This window comes from Physella acuta, unplaced genomic scaffold (assembly GCF_028476545.2).
Source record: "Physella acuta isolate Inbredline_101_S28 unplaced genomic scaffold, ASM2847654v3 ptg000838l, whole genome shotgun sequence".
NCBI lineage: Eukaryota > Metazoa > Mollusca > Gastropoda > Physidae > Physella > Physella acuta.
Window position 1 is genome coordinate 222,516 of NW_026732355.1, and position 21,983 is coordinate 244,498.

Genomic DNA, 21,983 nt, shown 5'->3' on the forward strand with positions numbered 1-21,983 from the left:
GGGTCTACTAGAGTTCGAACTCGAGACTTTTCAGATAAGCAACCATGAGCTTTACCGACTCGACCACACCGACCCAGCGCCTTCGCCTAACCTTAAGATTTCTTACTAACGTACAATGCCGGGGAAACCAGCCTACTATTGCTACAAAATAAGGTTTTGAAAGTGTTTTTATAACTAGTGAAAAGAGTACTCGGCCTCTGACAGGGAAGGAGAATTATAAATACATGTTTTAAAAAAATTTACCTACAAAATGTCCACCAGTTTAAAAATAATTCTGTAGAGCCCCCCCCCCCCCCGTCCCCGTTCCCCCCCCCCCCCCCGTCCCCCAATAAAAGCGGGGTCCTAAGTGCTAAGCTATACCCTGTTTAGCTTCTACGTAAATCCGGCACTGTTGAAAACAGGAAGTGGCCATTGGGCACAATACCTGCACAAAAACATACATTTTAAATCCCGCCCCTACAAACATACATTTTAAATTCCACTCCTACCACTATAAGACAATGTAGCATTGTCTCCCCCCCCCCCTCTACCCCGTACTCGCTATTTTCGTTTCTTTCCTATCTGTAAAGAGCTTAGCGTGACGTCGTTAGCCCCACCCCCACCCACCCCCCACCCCACTATATCCTACATAACTCTCGCTTCTACCCTGTTGCTTGACTAGGTTGATTGTCCCATTGTAACTATATTGGTGGAGCCAGCGCTTGTGATGTCATGGCGTAGGTCTATGGCGGTGGTATGTGTGTGTATGTGTGTATACGTCTTCGTGTACGCGTACGTGTACATGTATGTGTAGGGTTATTATGATGTGTATGTTTAAGTGTGTGTGTGTGTGACTGTGTGTGTGTGTGTGACTGTGTGTGTGTGTGGTGAGGGGAAAAATGCGCATCACACCACTTGACCAATCACTTACACTTGTTTTTCCTCCCACATGAATGAAAAGCCCCAGATGTTGTACGAAAAGCGTTCAAGAGCTCTTTGTTAGAAACTATTGTGGCTCATTCACATAGTCCATGACATTGGCGAAAATGGCGTCCATTGATGACGTCATGTAAACCTAGCCCACCCCACCACCACCGTCACAACAAGCCACCCCCACTCCAGAACGCTTCCACGAAGCGTCTTCCCATCCCACCCCCCCCCCCCCTCAATTATCAATAGCTCTTAAGATTTGTTAACTTCTAAAGCCTATTATTCAACTTTGTCTAAATGTAGGTCTACCTGCCTACCCCTAGGCCCCCCCCCCCTCCCATTAACAAACCAACTAAACAGCTGAAAATTTCCACCTCTTAGTTTTTCAACAATCAAAATCCCTTACAATTCGACCCAGTAATCTGTTATTTAAAAACAAACGGAAAAAATACAACAATCGAGATGAAGGCCTTCACACTTGTAATACTTGAATCTACCAGTCGCTGTGACACCCAAAAGGAAACTTTGATTCAGACAACTTGAAGGGTCGTTCATTCATTGCGGAAATGGCGTCACACAGTCTAGCGAAGTAGTTTTGCGGGGGATGGGGAAAGGGGTGGGCTTGTAGTAGGAAGACTAGTCTAGAGCCGAATGATTGCGTTGTTTCAGTACAGTAAACACCGACTGCTAAGCCGGTGGTGATTTTCAGTACTGAAGATAGAAATCGAGCTTGGGATAGTTTTACAAGTTGGTCAAATGAAAGAAACTGGGATTTGTCTAGGCATAAAGTTAGAGAACTACTGAAGCTACCCAAGTACCAAAATGCGGAGAAGTAATTTTTCCCGTAGTTTACTGGGTGTTTCGCAGTTTTTAGCAATTTTGGTTGCAAATTGTTTGTTAGGGTCTGGACAAGTAAATGGAAATGATGTGACAAAACTACCTAAATCAACAAAGGTAAATAAGTTAGGTTAATTAATAGTTCTAATTAATTATATTACATCTCTAGAGATGTAATGACATTTTAGCTGAGACCGTTTGGCCAAAATAAATAACAAATTTATGCCAATTGTCATTGTGGAGTTGTAAATTGTATGTAGAATCTATTATTAAATGTATTGTCCAAGTATTCAAATCAATAAGTAGAAATTCATACACTATAATAAGTATATAGATCTAACTATATTCATATTATTATTGTGTATAATTAGTATTGTTGTAAATACATAGCTAACTAAAGAAAAGCTAATCTAAAGTGAATTAAAGGTCAATAGGTTAAGAACGAAGACAAATGATAGGCTACAGGCATTCATATAGACAAATGCTTATGTCATATACTTAAAATAAGATGGCCAGACAAAATATCAAACAAAGACATGTGGCAATTTCTAAAGCAACAGCCAATAGAGAAAGACATCAAGGACACACATTAAGAAGAGAAAAAGAAAACATCGCAAAACATGCTATGGCCTGGAATACCCAGGGAAAAAGGAGGGTGGGCAGGCCAAGGAAGGCATGGAGAAGAATGGTTGAAGAAGAGGCAAAAACAGCTGGGCACAGATTAAGGGAGCAGCCCAAAACCGAGTCCGCTGGAAATGTGTGGTTGCAGCCCTTTGCTCCCCAGGGGCCACAAAGGAATGATGATGATGATGAGGTTAAGAACAAAATGACTTAAACTTAGGCTGGGGCTATTTTTAATAATGGTTAACCTACTTCTTTTCTTTACTCACACAAAAATAACAAATAACCCAGTGATATAATTTGTCTCTGTGAAGCTAACCTAATAGCACTGTTTGAAAAAAACGTAAACGGCCTAATGTTTTTACCTCTTTTTTTTTTCCATTTATTTTTTCAGGTGATTGAATCATTCCACATCAGATCTGACATTCGCTATCGTTTTGCCACTACTCAGCTTGAAAGTCTTGTAAGGAACACGGCCAATAATTCCCAGCAAATAGATTTCAGTGTCACCTTGCCGAAAGAAGCCTTCATTGTCGACTTTTTCATGTAACTTGTGTTTTTAATTTCCTGTTGTTTTTCACTTTTTCAAGTAATTCTTGTTTTTAATTTCCAGTTGTTTTTTCACTTTTTCACGTAATTCTTGTTTTTAATTTCCAATTTTTGGTCACTATGCTAGCAAGTCAAGTTACACAACACATGCACATATTTTCACTTAGGCCATATGTTTGATATTGTGTAATGTAAAAAGTAACACAAAATAGCAATAGAACAATCAGAAAACAACAATAATACAACAAGAAGCCATTTGGTTTGAAATATAGAACCCTTCAACAATATATAGGCTCATTTACTAAAGATCATTTGTGTACATTGGTTTTGGTAGCTAAAAGCTAATGCCACTCAGCACTGATGGGTATCTGCTGGTATGATGATGTTATTGGTGTGTAATTGATGGTATGATAATGTGAGTGATGTGTCACTTAAGATATGATGATGTCATTGATGTTTAGCTGATGGTATGATGATGTAAGTGATGTGTAGCTGATGGTATGATGTCACTGATGTTTAACTGGCTGAATGTTAATGTCATTCATGAGTAATTGATAGTATGTGCCACTGATGTGTTGATGATGTTGTTGATGTGTGTTCTATGAAATGATGATGCCAGTGATGAGTGATGGTATGATAAAGTCAGTGATGGGTGATGTTATGATGATGTAAGTGATGGGTGACTGATGTTGTTGATGCTCTTGTTAAGATGATGTAGATGTAGGTGCATGTTGGTAATAGCAATGTCATTGATAAGCACCTGATGATAGGATGTAAGTGATGGGTGATTGTATGATGTCAGTGAAGTGTAACAGATGGTGTGATGTTGTCACTGATGTGTATCTGATGGTATGTTGACTTCATTGATGTGTAACTGACGGTGTGATGATGTCATTGGTGTGTAACTGATGTTTTAATGATGTTGTTGATGGGTGCCTTATTGTAATGATGATGCAAGTGATGGGTAAATGATCTGATGATGTAAGTGGTAGGTGATGGTATGATGATGTCAGTTGTAGGTGATGGTATGATGATGTCAGTGCTGGGTGACTGATGTTGTTGATGAGTACCTCTTATTTAGATGATGTAGATGTAGGTGCCTGTTGGTAATGGCAATGTCATTGATAAGCCCCTGATGATATGATATACATTATGGTTACTCGATGGTCTAATGTCCTTGTATTAGCATTGATATACATGATATTATCATCCATTATTCAAAACATTACTTAAACAATTCTGCTTATTTAATTAAACTTTCCAATTTATTACCATATCATAATGTGTGGATCAATTATTATATTTATTCCCATTTCTTTTAAATTCAATTTTTTTCATTTCACATTTTAATGGAAATAATTATTTCCCTTGTATAGCTAACATCCTGCCATCTTTGGAGAAAATTTTTTGTTCTCAAATAAAATTTTCTTGTCTTACCTTCTAGGGAAATTGATGGGAAAAAATATGATGGTGTAGTCAAGGAGAAGTCTCAAGCTAAAACTGATTATATAGGGGCAGTCAACCGCGGTGAGAGTGCTGGACTGGTCAGGCAGGCGTAAGTTAATCTCCGCTAACTCTTCTGTAACTAGCATACAGAGACATTTTGAAAAATAGGGAGGAAAAAAATATTTTTCCCAAAAATATATTCTTAGTTTTTTTGTATAGTAGGTATTAAAACTTTGTACTATTTTCAAGAAACTGTTGAACTTCTACTTATTTTTAAGTAAAAATATTTTCTGGGGAAATAGTGTTCATTACTGTTGTACTCTGCCATATGAATACATACTGTTTAAGTCCACTATATCCAATCCAATTTTCTCAGCCCTTGTACTCTGCTTTATGAACACATAATGTTAAAGTCTGCTATATCCAATCCAATTTTCTCAGCCCTTGTACTCTGCTATATGAACACATAATGTTAAAGTCTGTTATATCCAATCCAATATCCTCAGCCCTCGCCACTCCAACTTGTTTGACGTGTCAGTTAACATTGCCGCTGGATCAGCTGTTAACTTCACCTTGACCTACCAGGAGAGACTGATGAGAAAGCTGGGCGTGTATGAACATGAGATCTACATGAACCCACGCCAGCCTGTCCAAGACTTTTCTGTGGAAGTTTACATTCAAGCAAGTTAAATAAAAAATTGCATTTTAGCAGAGCATTTTGGTTATGAAATTGAAAATCTCCTTCAGGGGAAAATATAAATTTGAATTTCAACAGGCCTAACATTTTTAAAGATTTAGAAGTATTTTAAAAATTGCTGAATTATATTTAGATAAATAAATTTAACTTAGAAAACATTTTCCTTTATTAATGAGTAAAAATATTCCAATACTCTTTGTTTATGGGAGTTAAAATTAAATTTAAAATATTCTTTAAATTGCAGGAAAACAGGAAGTTGACATTTGTTAAAACTCCAGCTTTGAGAAAAGATTCCCTTGTAAATGAGGCTACAAATGACATCAATGGCAAGTTGTCTTTGCCTGTTTATTTACATTTAGTTGATACAGTTGTTTTTAGTATTATATCTGTTTAAAGTTTTAACTGCCTATAAAAGGGTAATAATATGTGTGAAGTGATAAAATGTTATTAAAATGTATATGATGTTTAAATAAAAAAAATAAACCAATCACTAAATATAATTTTTGCATATTATTATTCAAAGACTAAACAGTCCAACTCTATCAATGACTGTTTTAAAAAAAAAAAATTATTCTTTTTTGTTTGCAGCTTTTTTTTATTGAAACTTTCTTTTTAAAATTCACTTGTAGATCAAAATGTGTTGGCTGTTGTTGACCAACCTACCCCTGAGTCAGCCTACATTGTGTACAAGCCCTCCATTGTGGCTCAAGGCAATGAAGGTCTGGCTGCTCATTTTGTGGTGCAGTATGATGTGGAGCATAGTTCCAAAGGTGAAGTCCTGGTAGGTAGCAGATGTGGATGTTAGAATCTGGGACCAGTCTTGGTGAAGTCCTGGTAGGTAGCAGATGTGGATGTTAGAATCTGGGACCAGTCTTGGTGAAGTCCTGGTAGGTAGCAGATGTGGATGTTAGAATCTGGGACCAGTCTTGGTGAAGTCCTGGTAGGTAGCAGATGTGGATGTTAGAATCTGGGACCAGTCTTGGTGAAGTCCTGGTAGGTAGCAGATGTGGATGTTAGAATCTGGGACCAGTCTTGGTGAAGTCCTGGTAGGTAGCAGATGTGGATGTTAGAATCTGGGACCAGTCTTGGTGAAGTCCTGGTAGGTAGCAGATGTGGATGTTAGAATCTGGGACCAGTCTTGGTGAAGTCCTGGTAGGTAGCAGATGTGGATGTTAGAATCTGGGACCAGTCTTTCTATCTGGCACAACCTCTACTGTACCGTCCCCCCCCCCCCCCTCCACCCCAACTGGTTGATACCTGGACATTCATACTTAGGTAGCAAATTGACTAGTCTGGTTCCTCCCCTCCCCTTCTTTTCCCTAGCTACTAAATTCTAATAAATCAGTGTTTTTTTTAAATTAACTTTAATTAAATAATTTAAATCAGGGTCAGCTGCAATTTTTGAGCCATAATCCTAAATTGTTATTCCGACATGCTGAGAGTCATATTTAAATAGATATTATACATTGTTGAGCCACACTTAATTAATACTATAAATTTAAGAGCCAAATTTAAATTAAAACTTTAAATTGTACTTGTAGGCTGTAAATTATACTAATACAAATCTTACATGTTTTGTAGGTGGGAAAGTCTTATACCAGAAAAAATGAGCATAATGTCAATGTGTGATAAATAGGTATAGATGGAACAAATTTAGAAACTGAGGAATTTTTTTTTTAGTAAAACTAATACCTGCATGTAATGCTACTAGAGTGCAGTTAAGTAAATTGAACTTGGAACAGATTTTAGCACATCAACCTCAAAACCAACTTTTGAAAACAACACCCAACAAATTGTATCTGAAAACGGACACTCTTTTCAGGTAGTGGATGGTTACTTCCTCCATTTCTTTGCACCTGAGTTACCTGCCTTACCTAAAGACATAGTCTTTATTCTGGATGTCTCTGGGTCCATGATGGGTACCAAACTCAGCCAGCTCAAGACTGCCATGAAGAAAATTCTAGAAGATCTTCAGCCTGAGGACAGGTTCAACATCATCAAATTTAGGTTGGTTTGTTAGCTTTTAATTGTTGACAAATTAGGTTGGTTTGTTAGCTTTTAATTGTTGAACACATTTAGGTTGGTTTGTTAGCTTTTAATTGTTGAACACACTTAGGTTTGTTTGTTAGCTTTTAATTGTTGAACACATTTAGGTTGGTTTGTTAGCTTTTAATTGTTGAACACATTTAGGTTGGTTTGTTAGCTTTTAATTGTTGAACACATTTAGGTTGGTTTGTTAGCTTTTAATTGTTGAACAAATTTAGGTTGGTTTGTTAGCTTTTAATTGTTGAACAAATTTAGGTTGGTTTGTTAGCTTTTAATTGTTGAACAAATTTAGGTTGGTTTGTTAGCTTTTAATTGTTGAACACATTTAGGTTGGTTTGTTAGCTTTTAATTGTTGAACAAATTTAGGTTGGTTTGTTAGCTTTTAATTGTTGAACAAATTTAGGTTGGTTTGTTAGCTTTTAATTGTTGAACAAATTTAGGTTGGTTTGTTAGCTTTTAATTGTTGAACAAATTTAGGTTGGTTTGTTAGCTTTTAATTGTTGAACAAATTTAGGTTGGTTTGTTAGCTTTTAATTGTTGAACAAATTTAGGTTGGTTTGTTAGCTTTTATTGTTGAACAAATTTAGGTTGGTTTGTTAGCTTTTAATTGTTTAACAAATTTAGGTTGGTTTGTTAGCTTTTAATTGTTGAACAAATTTAGGTTGGTTTGTTAGCTTTTAATTGTTGACAAATTTAGGTTGGTTTGTTAGCTTTTAATTGTTGAACAAATTTAGGTTTGTTTGTTAGCTTTTAATTGTTGAACACATTTAGGTTGGTTTGTTAGCTTTTAATTGTTGAACAAATTTAGGTTGGTTTTGTTAGTTTTCAAATGTTGAATAAATTTAGGTTGTTTTGTTAGCTTTTTTTTCTTAATTTTTTTAAATATTGAATGTAATTAACTAAAAAGATATTTTGAAATCCATTTATGATACTTAAGTTTCATTTTACGTATTATTTTTTTTATTTTTTTATTTTTAAGCTTTGGTGATGTTGAGCATTATCAAATTTCTTTAAAAAATTTTGTAGCTGTTTAAGTGATATTTTTTGCTTATGAATAAGAAAACGTTGCACCTAGTCATAGATAGTGAACACAATTCTTCTTCTTCTTCTTCACCTCCACAACTCCCAGTGGAGCTTAGGCCATTCACAACATCCTTCTATGCTAATAACACAAATAATACACTAAATAAAAACTAGAGAACAGCTCAAAAAAATTTATGCTGTGTTTGATCTTCATTAACATATTAAAACAAATACTATTTTATAATCTGATTAACAATGACATGATATAAAAGTACCCATTATTCTATATTCTATATGTTGTGGATTGCTGAATGTCAATTTGCTATGAAAATTCTTAATTGTTAAATCAATCAAATAATATCCTACATTATTTTGTATAAAAAGATTTTTAAAAATAATTTTTAAATTCAAAAAGTTGTTGCTAAGTTTGTGTATAACTAAATAATCATTACATAACAAGAATCAACATTATAACATGAAGTGTTTGATATTTTAGTGCAAGTTTATTTTATATCAAGTAGTATACAATTTATAGCAGTTAGTCTACTTCAAGTGCAAGTTTATTTTCTATCAAGTAGCATACAGTGTTTAGCAGCTTCTCTACAAGTTTTTTTTATATCAAGTAGCATACAATTTATAGCAGTTAGTCTACTTCAAGTGCAAGTTTATTTTCTATCAAGTAGCATACAATGTTTAGCAATTTCTCTACTTTTTTTAGGTACAAGTTTATTTCATATCAAGTAGTATACAATCTTTAACAGTTCCTCTACTTCTTCCATGTTGTACTTAGAGCATCTAACATTCAAATTGGCATTTAACTAGCACATTTTGACTTCACCCAGCACTGACCTCACAAAGTGGAGAGACAATCTAGTACCAGCTACTCCGGAAGCAGTTGAAAAGGCTAAACTCTTTGTTGACAAAATGGACGCTGATGGATGTAAGGAAATTTTTTCTCTTGCCTGGTTTTTATGTATGTGCTTATGGTTATACCCCCCCCCCTTCCCCACAAGGTCAGATCCTGCTTCCAATAAGTTGTTTCTCTTAGTAAAAGGACATATTTTTAAAAAAAAAGAAAAATAAAGCTATTAATTACTGAACTATTAATTAATACTGAAAGTTTAAAAAAATCCTAATAGAGATACGGTACATTGACCAATCATTATAACAATTCTCATAAAAGTAATTAAAAATATAAAATAAAATTCAATTTTAATGTTATAAGTCCACCCCCGTCCCCTGCCCCCCCATCCCCTGTCTCCCGTTTCTGGCTTGTAGTCCCAGAGTTCACACAGCTCTGATGGGCACTTTAGTCCCACCAGAGTTCACACAGCTCTAATGGGCACTTTAGTCCCAGAGTTCACACAGCTCTGATGGGCACTTTAGTCCCAGAGTTCACACAGCTCTGATGGGCACTTTAGTCCCAGAGTTCACACAGCTCTGATGGGCACTTTAGTCCCAGAGTTCACACAGCTCTGATGGGCACTTTAGTCCCTGAGTTCACACAGCTCTGATGGGCACTTTAGTCCCAGAGTTCACACAGCTCTAATGGGCACTTTAGTCCCAGAGTTCACACAGCTCTGATGGGCACTTTAGTCCCTGAGTTCACACAGCTCTGATGGGCACTTTAGTCCCAGAGTTCACACAGCTCTGATGGGCACTTTAGTCCCTGAGTTCACACAGCTCTGATGGGCACTTTAGTCCCTGAGTTCACACAGCTCTGATGGGCACTTTAGTCCCAGAGTTCACACAGCTCTGATGGGCACTTTAGTCCCTGAGTTCACACAGCTCTGATGGGCACTTTAGTCCCAGAGTTCACACAGCTCTGATGGGCACTTTAGTCCCTGAGTTCACACAGCTCTGATGGGCACTTTAGTCCCAGAGTTCACACAGCTCTGATGGGCACTTTAGTCCCTGAGTTCACACAGCTGTGATGGGCACTTTAGTCCCTGAGTTCACACAGCTCTGATGGGCACTTTAGTCCCTGAGTTCACACAGCTCTGATGGGTACTTTAGTCCCTGAGTTCACACATCTCTGATGGGCACTTTAGTCCCTGAGTTCACAGCTCTGATGGGCACTTTAGTCCCTGAGTTCACACAGCTCTGATGGGCACTTTAGTCCCAGAGTTCACACAGCTCTGATGGGCACTTTAGTCCCAGAGTTCACACAGCTCTGATGGGCACTTTAGTCCCTGAGTTCACACAGCTCTGATGGGCACTTTAGTCCCTGAGTTCACACAGCTCTGATGGGCACTTTAGTCCCTGAGTTCACACAGCTCTGATGGGCACTTTAGTCCCAGAGTTCACACAGCTCTGATGGGCACTTTAGTCCCTGAGTTCACACAGCTCTGATGGGCACTTTAGTCCCTGAGTTCACACAGCTCTGATGGGCACTTTAGTCCCTGAGTTCACACAGCTCTGATGGGCACTTTAGTCCCTGAGTTCACACAGCTCTGATGGGCACTTTAGTCCCAGAGTTCACACAGCTCTGATGGGCACTTTAGTCCCTGAGTTCACACAGCTCTGATGGGCACTTTAGTCCCAGAGTTCACACAGCTCTGATGGGCACTTTAGTCCCAGAGTTCACACAGCTCTGATGGGCACTTTAGTCCCTGAGTTCACACAGCTCTGATGGGCACTTTAGTCCCAGAGTTCACACAGCTCTGATGGGCACTTTAGTCCCTGAGTTCACACATCTCTGATGGGCACTTTAGTCCCTGAGTTCACACAGCTCTGATGGGCACTTTAGTCCCTGAGTTCACACAGCTCTGATGGGCACTTTAGTCCCTGAGTTCACACAGCTCTTATGGGCACTTTAGTCCCAGAGTTCACACAGCTCTTATGGGCACTTTAGTCCCTGAGTTCACACAGCTCTGATGGGCACTTTAGTCCCAGAGTTCACACAGCTCTTATGGGCACTTTAGTCCCTGAGTTCACACAGCTCTGATGGGCACTTTAGTCCCTGAGTTCACACAGCTCTGATGGGCACTTTAGTCCCTGAGTTCACACAGCTCTGATCGGTACTTTAGTCCCTGAGTTCACACAGCTCTGATGGGCACTTTAGTCCCAGAGTTCACACAGCTCTGATGGGCACTTTAGTCCCAGAGTTCACACAGCTCTGATGGGCACTTTAGTCCCTGAGTTCACACAGCTTTGATGGGCACTTGACTCTGTTAAAATAAAGGCAATTGAGTGGTGATAACTACACAATCTCTTTCATCTGATGAGGTTAAAGAAACAGGTGAACTCTACTTTATTTTTAGTTTTGGACCATAAGGTCTTAAAGTGTCTATAATGTCTTTAATGTCTATAAGTAGTTATTAGTTTATTTATAGTGCACATCCATATCTGTATACTAAACCTTTTAAAAACCTAACACTAAACATAAAAGCATGCTTAACACTAGACTTACACATTTGCTGAAAATACAAAAATTAAGCAAATAGTAAACAATTAACATAAACCAATGATTAAACTATACACTATATTATCATTATCTAATTATCTTTTCAAGTGACCAACATCAACAAAGCACTTCTGGGTGGTATTAAAGAACTTCAATCTAGCACAGACAAGAAACAGGTTGGGATGATATTTTTCTTAACAGACGGGGAAGCCACTAAAGATGAAACAAATCCGGAAAAAATAGCGCAAAATGTCTTGCGGATGAATGAAGGGAAGAAACCCATATTTTGTCTTGCGTTTGGTAGCTCAGCAGACTTTAGCTCCCTGAAAGTTATCTCAACTCAGAATTCAGGGTTTGCTAAAAAAATTTATGAAGCCTCGGACGCGGCGCTGCAGGTGTCAACATTGTATCAGGAAATATCCACCGTCATTCTAGAGAACTTAACCATCTCGTACCTACCTAGTGAGGTGGACGTGAACACCATCACGGAAAATTATTTCCCAGTTATTTTCAACGGCACTGAGATCTGTGTCGTCGGACGGATGACGGACAAGAGGAATGAATTGAAAGTCGAGATCCAAGGGAGACAAAAATCAGGAGTAGTTAACCTGGTCCTAGATTTTGACAGTGCCAGTAATTTCATTCTGAGCACTGATTCATCAAGGAATCCATTTTTCTCAATGCCAAGGGATTACTCTGGGAGTGTGGAGAAGATGTGGGCTTACATGACCATCAAGAATCTGCTCAAAGAAAAAGAGAAGGTGATCTCGCAGGAGTTGAAGGCTAACGAACTTGACCAGAAGATTCTTCAGCTCTCTTTACAGGTGAGGTCTTTTCTTTGTAGGCCAACCTTTGTTTAGTAAGAAATACCAGTTAGTAGGAAATAAATGTTGGATAAATTATACATATAAATATTTTTTCTTATAAATGTTTGTTTAAATTGTATAAGTTGTCAGATGTTGTTGTATAAAGTATCATAAATTTCTGCCTGACTGAGTTTAAATAAGATGATGACTGCAGGATCATTTTACTTGTGACTCTTCGAGATTGGCCAGAATGTTCAACATATAGATACATTTCACTTTTTTTGCTCAATCTAGTTGCTGTTTTTGAACCATTGTATTTAATTTGAGATTTCTGGTTATTTTTAGAACATGACTTATCAGTCGTGTTATCAGTTTTCAGGATTTTTTTAACAATTTAGATATTTGATATAATATATTTAAAAATTTTTTTATTTTAATACAATGCTTGGATAAAAGTTTCCCATTTATTTAACTAAATCTTATTTAATTAAATGTATGAGTTTAGTATATGTATAGAGAGAGAGCATTTGGCGACTAGACAAAGGTCTTGAGTTCAGATCTTAGCTCGGCCTTGTGACAGTAAGACATTCCTGAGTCCACCCAGCTCTGATGGGTATCTGCGTACCAGACTTACATTAGGGAAAGTAAAGGCAGCTGGCATAGTGGCAACCACACCATCCCTTCATATGCTGAGGTCAAGAAACATATGAACTCTACTTCATCTGCTAATGGATCACTAAGTCTAAGGAGGAACTTAACTTTTTTTTGGCATATAATACACAACTAATATTGTGAACATAACATCAGTAATTTTGATTAATGAAAATTGTATTTGTGGGATTGAAGTTTTTTTTTACTGAATCTAATTATTGTATTATGCATTTTCTACAATGAAATATTTTTAAAAATATTATTCATTACAAATTTGTCACACCATTGACTTTTGATACAAATTTTCAGTAGGCTGAAATATTTATTAAGTAAAGTAAAGTTTCCCTTTCAAACCTGACGGTCTATGGGGCAAGTGAAGTAGAGTTCACTTGTTTCTGTGACCTAGGCATATGAAGAGATAGTGTGGTCAGCACTATGCCCAGCCGCCTTTACTTTCCCTAACATAAGTTAGGTACCCATCAGAGTTGGGTGGACTCAGGAACGGTCTACTGACTTGAACCCGGATTCGAACTCGAGACTTACGGGTTAGCAGTCCAGCTCGAAATATTTATTACTTGACTTTTTTTTTTTAATTTTCCAGTTCTAATTTTTTGCACCATTGACCTTTAGCATAAATTTTTCAGTACAAATTTGTCACCCCATTGACCTCCATGGTTGTGACAAAACCTGACGAAGAAAAACCTGTCCAATCAGAAGTGATGGACTCTGACCAGACGCCACCGTACCACCAAGCCCTTAGCCATTTGCCGCCAGTTATGCAAGCTGCCAGTGCAAGCTTTTATCCACAAAATGGTCTGTGTCTACTTGTCTGTTTCTACTTGTCTGTTTCTACTTGTCTGTTTCTACTTGTCTGTTTCTTCTTGTCTGTTTCTACTTGTCTGTTTCTACTTGTCTGTTTCTACTTGTCTGTTTCTACTTGGCCTATATTTGTTAAACCAAAACCATGACACTATGTTTACACTTCCAACATGAATGCTATACACGTCTCGAACACAAAACCTCCACAACTTTTATCTGGAAACATTTCCTCCATGGAACATGTATACTTTAGCGTTCACACTTACAAAACTTGTTATTCAACATTTTAGAAAACAAACATGACCTTTGACCTGAAGCATCAGCTATACAAGCATTGATAATAAAAAGAGAGAGTAATCAAAGTAAAAAGCAAAAACATATATAGTGGGCATACAACTTGATTATTTTAAAGGAAAATGGTTTAGCCATGGTGCCTATAATTCAACAACAAATTATCTAAAAATTAGAGAACATAAAAGATTTTATAAATTTTATTGGAGTGTTATCTGCCAAGTTTGAAATAAAGTTATGTATGATTGCACAGGTCTTAAGACACTGAACCCCTCTCTGTTTACTCCCTGGCCACTACCCACCTGCCTTTTCTAAACCATCCCCTAAAACTATACCCCCCCCCCCCCAGTTCTGCAGTACAATTATCTCCCCCCCCCCCCCAAAAAAAAAAAAAACAACCATGGTAGCTATTTACCCAGCTTACTGTCATTTTACAATAATTAGCTCTTGAGAATCATTTAGTTCTCTTAAGTAGCTTCTCCGGAATTCCAAATAATAAAATTAAATAATAAAAAGTATAACTAAAAGTATGTCAGTCTGTAATTCAGGCTCTTAAAGAAGATATAGACGTTAGAAAATTTGAAAACACCCTATTTTGATTATATTCTTCAGAAACAGATTGTATCATTTGAAAAAAAAAATATTTGTCTGCTGAAGTGCCTGATTTCTTCATAAAAAATATTGGGACTTTGAAATTATGTCACTTTTAAAAAATTTCTTAATTTAAATTATGGCCCATTTTATAGCAAACAATTATAACTTGTTATCTGCCTGTTTTTATAGTCAGTGGGCCTACATCTGAGATCCAACCTCTAAAAATATGCCCTCAAAGAATCAAGATTAGTAGATCAAAATTTAGGCAACACATTTTAGCTGAGTGATAGGAATTAGAATTCAATTACCACACAGTTAGTCAGTACTACGCTTCCAAACATGCGCTCTCATCTGAAAATTTAGAACATGTTTAATGCACAAAAAACAAAAACAGAACACAGAAATAGGCATGTTTTTGTGCCAAGCAGTTCAGATGTTCCATACACCAATAACATGTATAGCACACATATTAGTAGGTCAAGTCCTTCGTTCATGTTGTAAGTGTAAATGTGGTAAATGCCTAGATTTCTTAAAGATATCCTCTACGCTAACACCAGTTTGTATAAAGCCTCTAATTGTTAAAGCTAAGCTTTAAGCATAGACGTGTTCCAAAGTTCAACCACTAAGACTGTCCTGTATTCACAGCTTTCTTTGATGATCCTGATGGCGCGATTCAACCTGATTTGCCACTATCTGCCACTTACACTGCCCCGTTCAGAAAGGGTTCGATTCTTTAACAATTTGCTTAAATTTGTTTAAAGCTGCTTTGCTATTAAGAAGATAGTTACAATGCTTTCTACCTTCATTGTATAAAATTTCTTGAAAATGTCTGATATCCAGAGAGCAGTTAAAAAAACACCTTTTATTTAATTACTATCTGATTGATGAAAAACGTTTTCTGAATTTAGAAAACTTATTTCAAATCTACTGTTTTTGCAACAGTAATTTAAATAATGGTAGCTTAGCGCTAGTCTACATTTGAGCATGTTACATGAATTGATATGATGCTGTCACTAAAGACACTATCAGTTCATCTTAGCCAAGATTTCAGCTAGCATTACAACCCTTATGCTTACATATTGACTTATCATAAACCTTCTCTGTTTATATAGTTTCTAACATTTTATTAAAACGTGTCTTCTTTTCATTATAAATTTATCTAGCCACTTTACATTATTGGAGCTAAGTAATCTAAGAAAATCTTATAATTCCATTACCAGATAATTCACATATGAGTCATTACCCTCGAATGTCTTCTTTCCCCCGGGGAACTCACTTCTATCGAAAGAGTCTTTTCCCTTACGTACCGACAACTAATATAACTCGGATAGATCACGTAGCAAACCGTAAGTAAATTCTTTTAATTGTTCTTTAAAAAATTTCCGAGATTTTGAGTAAAGAGAAAATATTAATATAATTATGATCAAGTTCTTCTGGCTTCCCTCCCCTCCCCACAACCCTTTTGATAAACCTAGCTATAAGTTTATGTATTATTTTTATATTAATATTAGCAGATGAATAGGATTTTGATATTATGGTTATTTAATGGATTCTCATTAAACAGTCTCATTACCTAATTTGTTACCTACATATTTTTAACCCACATATTTATTACCTGCATACTTGTTATACGTGTATTCTCAAGTATTTATATATGTTTTGATAATGAAAGCAGAAACTATGTTGTGCACCATCACTGTTTCTATCAACATCATATTTGTCAATCAACTATTACTTTGAATATCTCATTTGCAAATCAACTGTTTTTATTAAAAAAAAAAAATTTAAGTAAAAAAGCTTTTATTATATTCACTAATCACAAAAAAAAAATCAGAAACAAAAAAAACATTTCCTTTTCATAGGGAGTTCATTGATAGGTATACATTCTATAGCCTAATATACGAAGCATGTTCAATTTTCATCATCCAGCACCTAGGCTTACAACCAAATAGCTTTAGTAAGGTTGCACCAAACAAAATGTATGTTTTACTGTTTAGTGTATTTTTTCCTTTTAACTAACGTGCAAGCTGATGACATTTTTTTTACAATTATCATTAAATTAAAACAAATCATTTATAAAACAAATTTCAGACCATGCAGACAGGCAACATGATTTAAATTCACAAAGTTCAAGAAAAGGTAAGACAGAAATGAATTATAAATTAAAATATAAATATTACTATTAGATCACACCACCCTCTTTCTTGTGGACTACAGATCTAGATAATAAACTTTAAAGTGTTAAATGATAGCTGCTGTGGACTACAGATCTAGATAGTAAACTTTAAAGTGTTAAAGTGTAAAAACAATGACATATGTTTGTAATAAAGTAAAGTTCCATTTTTAAACCTGATGGTTCATGCGGCAAGTGAAGTAGAGTTCACCTGTTTCTGTGACATCAGCATAGGAACAGATAGAGTGGTCAGCACTTTGCCCAGCCGCCTTTAATTTCCCTAATGTACCTATTAGAGCTGGGTGGACTTAGGGACATTCTACTGACTTGAAGCCGGATTCTAACTTTTCAGGTTAGCAGTCTAGCGCTCTACCCCTAGGCCGCGCCGCTCCACACATTTGCTGTATCAAAATGTTGAAACTTGCTTTATGATTTTAATTTTAATTTTCTTTTTAGTCTGATTTACTTTTTGTTCTTTTTCTCTATCAGTATCTAACAAAAAATTAAAAAAAAAGATATCAGGCCACTCAAAGAAAAACAAGCGTAGGTTTTTTTTTTTGTATTGTAAAAATATTAATTTGTTAATTCTGGTAGTTAAAAATAATAACTGCTTTGAATCAATATTTTATAGAAGTAATTCAGCTAACTACTTGAGTGTTTTGTATTTAAATTATTTGATGTAACAGTACAATTATGTTATTTTTATGACAAATCATCTTCTATTTTTAGACAAAGGAGCATTTGCACTGCCACTTTTCTTTGTTGAAGAAAACAAATCAGTCACATGCTTTGAGATGGAAAAAATCAAAACTGGAAAATATGATCTTTTAGTATTGGGTGTGTATTTGTATTTGTTTGTAATACTCCTTTTTTTGAATATCAAGGATAAGTATTTATAAGTTGAAATCAGGCTACTATGCTTGTTTTCTGTTGTTGGTGGGGATTTTTTCACACTTAGTAAACAGTAATGCATGCTCAAGATACTGGAGGCAGGAGAAGTAGAGTTTATCAGTATCAACATCACGCAATACTAAGTGGCTATTTCCAATCACAGCAGTCCGTTTACTCACATCTAAACCCTAATAGACGAGACTTGACTCTAATTAAACCAGAGAAGCTTGGGTTGTATCTCTCCACTTTTTATTCCACTTGCTTGTTTGGTGTGATAAAAATAACAATGAACCTTTGTCAATAGCATAGATACAAACTTAGTAAATCTATGACTTTTGAATGAACAACAGTACCAGTGATAAACTAGACTACTCAAAGTAGCATAGATTCTACTTCTATCACCGCATATTGAACTCCAAAGCCTCCATTACACAATGTTGAACAGTTATTAGGGGTCGTCCATAAATGACATCACACTCGTAGGGGGGAGGGGGGTCTGTAATTTTGTGATGGTGTGTGATGAGGGGGGGGAGGGGTTCAGATGGTGGGACATCACATTTTTGCTTTAACAAAAAGTAATGTTAGAAAACAAATTTTAGCCATTATTTCGCTTTTTAGAAAACTGTTTTAATAAATTGTAATAGGAATTGATTAAAATACTCTATGTTGAGAGAGTTCAGGCAAGATTTTGAAAAAATATCGATGTTTTAAGAAAAATTCAACAGCAGTTTTGAGCGAGGTTGTAGGTCAGACGTCATTTTAGGGGGGGGGGGGGGGGGGATCTGGCTTTTTGTGATGATGTGTGACAGAGGGGAGGAGGTAAAAATTGTCAAAAAAAATCGTGACATCATTTATGGATGACCCCTTAGTTGTAAATAGTTACTTTGTTTCTTTGGTGTTGAATGTTTTTATGTTGTTGAATATCTTTCTCAGAGAAAACGTTAAAGATTTCAATTGATGTCATCTGTTGAATGTTTTTATGTCATTGAACATCTTTCTCAGACCCAACGTTGAAGATTTCAATTGATGTCATCTGTTGAATGTTTTTATGTCGTTGAACTTCTTTCTCAGAACCAACGTTGAAGATTTCAATTGATGTCATCTGTTGAATGTTTTTATGTCATTGAACATCTTTCTCAGACCCAACGTTGAAGATTTCAATTGATGTCATCTGTTGAATGTTTTTATGTCGTTGAACTTCTTTCTCAGAACCAACGTTGAAGATTTCAATTGATGTCATCTGTTGAATGTTTTTATGTCATTGAACATCTTTCTCAGACCCAACGTTGAAGATTTCAATTGATGTCATCTGTTGAATGTTTTTATGTCGTTGAACTTCTTTCTCAGAACCAACGTTGAAGATTTCAATTGATGTCATCTGTTGAATGTTTTTATGTCATTGAACATCTTTCTCAGACCCAACGTTGAAGATTTCAATTGATGTCATCTGTTGAATGTTTTTATGTCGTTGAACTTCTTTCTCAGAACCAACGTTGAAGATTTCAATTGATGTCATCTTTTGAATTTTTTTACGTTGTTGAACATCTTTCTCAGACCCAACCTTGAAGATTTCAATTGATGCCATCTGCAAGAAGCGCTCTTGTGAGAAGATGATTATCACGGCTCAGCTAGATGGCAACTCTGCTGATGTAATGCTGGACGGTAATCCGATGACATCCAATAACTCAGGATTAAATATTACTGAGGATAAGGACTCTATTTCTGTTGATCTTGGTAAGAACTGCTCCCAGCAGTGCTAAACATAGTTAAATTAATTTAATAATAGCTTTTATTGAAAGGTTTTCATTTAAGCTATAATGATTTTATATCTGCAAAAAAAAACAACAACATAAAATATCCCAATTTAAATAGCTTACTACAATAGAAATGGGACATATAAAATTCTGATTTAAATCATTAGAAACAGATGAATAAATGTCAGAACTTAGCAAATACTTATTAACTAGAACACAAAATTAAAAATAAAATATTTGCTTGGAATTTTTAGTATTTGCTACTTTGACTGCAGAAATTTGAAAAAATGTAAACTGAAGATCTATACCCAAAGTGTTGCTGTAAATGCTCTTCATTTCCCACTAACATAAATTTGTCATCCATCCTTGTAAACAATTATTTGTATAGTGTCCCCTTATGTTAAATACCTATTTGTCTTTCCCTGTTTAGTCTTCTTAACATTAGGTCTACACAATGCATGTCTCATTGTGATAATATTTTCAATAAAAATATCACTTTACAGTTCCTTACTTCTGTTATTGCAGGTACTGTTCGTTTGACCGTTAACAGTTCTATGCTCAAAGGAGGCAACATTTATGATGTGATGATTTATTTAGACTCCAACCAGAAGTACACAGGGCTCTTATGTAAGTACTCCAGAAGTTTATCTGCAGTCTAGCCAATTCCAAGCTATTTTTTTTCTCTTGACCAGCCATGTCCATACTCCAGATATTTGTCTTCTATCCAGCTATGTCCATTATCTAGCTATTTGTCTTCTGTCCACTATCTATTTGTCTACTATCCAGCTCTGTCCATTATCTAGCTGTCTTCTTTCCACTATCTCTTTGTCTCTTTCCACCTATGTCCATTATATAGCAATTTGTCTCTGTCCACTATCTATTTGTCTACTATCCACCTATGTCCATTATCTAGCTATTTGTCTTCTGTCCACTATCTATTAGTCTCCTGTCCACCTATGTCCATTATATAGCAATTTGTCTTCTATCCAGCTATGTCCAGTATCTATGTATCTCCTGTCCAGCTATGTCCATTATCTAGCTATTTGTCTTCTGTCTACTGTCCAGCATTTATCAGTTCATGACAATCTTTATAATGAATGAATGAGACCTGTTGATGTTTAAATAAATTCATTTTTTTTTTCAGCACAACCAAAGCAATCGAATAGAAAACAAAAAAAACCAAAATGGAAAAAATCCAAGGGCATGTGTACATTGAGACAGGGAAATAACTCTGTGATTATCAACATGAAAAAAGCTAAAGGGGGTTAACTCTCACAAACCTCTGTACATGTGGAAATCAAAACTGAATGTTGCATTCTTTTAAACTTTTATGTTTAAAACTTCTGAGCAATTTGTTTAAACCCTTTTGCTGTGGTTAGCGTTTACAATAGTAAATCATTAATATTCTTTTTATGCTTTGTTACATCATGAATTTAAAAGAAGTCAGCAAAAAAACTCAACATTACAAAATGTAAAATTGTGGTTTCCCAAAGTTTTCTACAGTGCACTAAATTTCCTGTTTTCTTTGATAAAAGTGAAAAACACTAATCGCCTTGATATGCATCCTTTTAATTTAAGCAAGTTAACCCTATAGTAGTTAAGGCATGCAATTAAACAAACAAGGCTTGAAACTTACAGTAGAAATAGGAACCAACTATTTTACAAAGCTTTATGCTTTAAGGCACTTTAAGCAATGCCACACTTGCTTTCTGGTTTTTTTATCAGTGTTTTAATGCTTAGAGAATGAAGACAGCCATATGTATAGTAGATTTTTTTGTTTGTTTTACATTGCTTGTAAATGGCTTAAATTAAGAATCTGTTTAAAAATATGGTTTGCTTTAAAGCCATTATTAAACACACACAAAAATATGTGCCATTTTTGGTGAATTTTTTCCTGTGTATTAAAGTACAATAAAACAAAAATACAATTCTGAGAATAAAGTAAACAGCTTATTAAAATATTGATATTTAAATATTTGATGTGCTGCACTTAAAAATCTAAGCTGCAAGTCATTTACAGCATACTATGTGTTTTCTTTTATCATAACTGTTTCAGTATCAACAGAAATATTCAACACAGTTTAAAAAGAAGTTAATTAACAGAATTTTACTTAAAACTGTTCTTTTATTAAACTTTTATTTAACAAAGTACATTGTGTAAAAATTCACTTTTGATTAAGTTTTGTGGTATAAAAATAAAATTCAATATTTATTTCATAAACCAAAAATAAAACCTATCTTTTCTTGTTTCTTAATCTACATTAAAAAAACAACTAAATATTAAGAATATTTAAGGGGGAACTAGTACATAAAACAGAATAGAAAAAAAAACACCAAGAAATTGATAAATAATTACATTTAATTTACAAAACACTCTACTCACAATATGGCCACTGAATCAAACTCTACAATCACAGACAATTAAATACTGAAAGTTTGTGATTTTAAAAAAAATACTTTACTGTACTGG

General features: G+C 35.5%; 1 protein-coding gene across 2 annotated transcripts; it reads left to right on the forward strand.

Moving 5' to 3' along the window:
• Positions 1-1,546: 1,546 nt before the first annotated feature.
• Positions 1,547-21,750, forward strand: LOC131951924 (inter-alpha-trypsin inhibitor heavy chain H3). 2 transcript variants are annotated; one of them, XM_059314374.1, is made up of 18 exons: positions 1,548-1,863; positions 2,762-2,913; positions 4,361-4,471; positions 4,869-5,043; positions 5,304-5,385; positions 5,689-5,840; positions 6,882-7,066; positions 8,971-9,068; positions 11,643-12,358; positions 13,636-13,804; positions 15,341-15,418; positions 15,916-16,041; positions 16,787-16,834; positions 17,358-17,411; positions 17,598-17,705; positions 19,314-19,493; positions 20,039-20,140; positions 20,658-21,750. In XM_059314374.1, exons 1-18 carry the CDS (start codon positions 1,732-1,734, stop codon positions 20,780-20,782), a joined length of 2,793 nt encoding a protein of 930 aa, XP_059170357.1. In that variant the 5' UTR covers positions 1,548-1,731; the 3' UTR covers positions 20,783-21,750. The 2 variants fall into 2 exon arrangements, with proteins under 2 accessions (XP_059170358.1, XP_059170357.1); XM_059314375.1 differs by lacking the exon at positions 15,341-15,418 and having other exon boundaries at positions 1,547-1,863.
• Positions 21,751-21,983: the final 233 nt, after the last annotated feature.

Coding starts and splice junctions, on each gene's coding strand:
- LOC131951924 (XM_059314374.1), top strand. CDS start 1,732: ATGCGGAGAAGTAATTTTTCCCGTAGTTTACTGGGTGTTTCGCAGTTT. Junction 7,067..8,970: donor TTCAACATCATCAAATTTAG/GTTGGTTTGTTA, acceptor GACTTCACCCAG/CACTGACCTCACAAAGTGGA. Junction 16,042..16,786: donor GATAGATCACGTAGCAAACC/GTAAGTAAATTC, acceptor AACAAATTTCAG/ACCATGCAGACAGGCAACAT.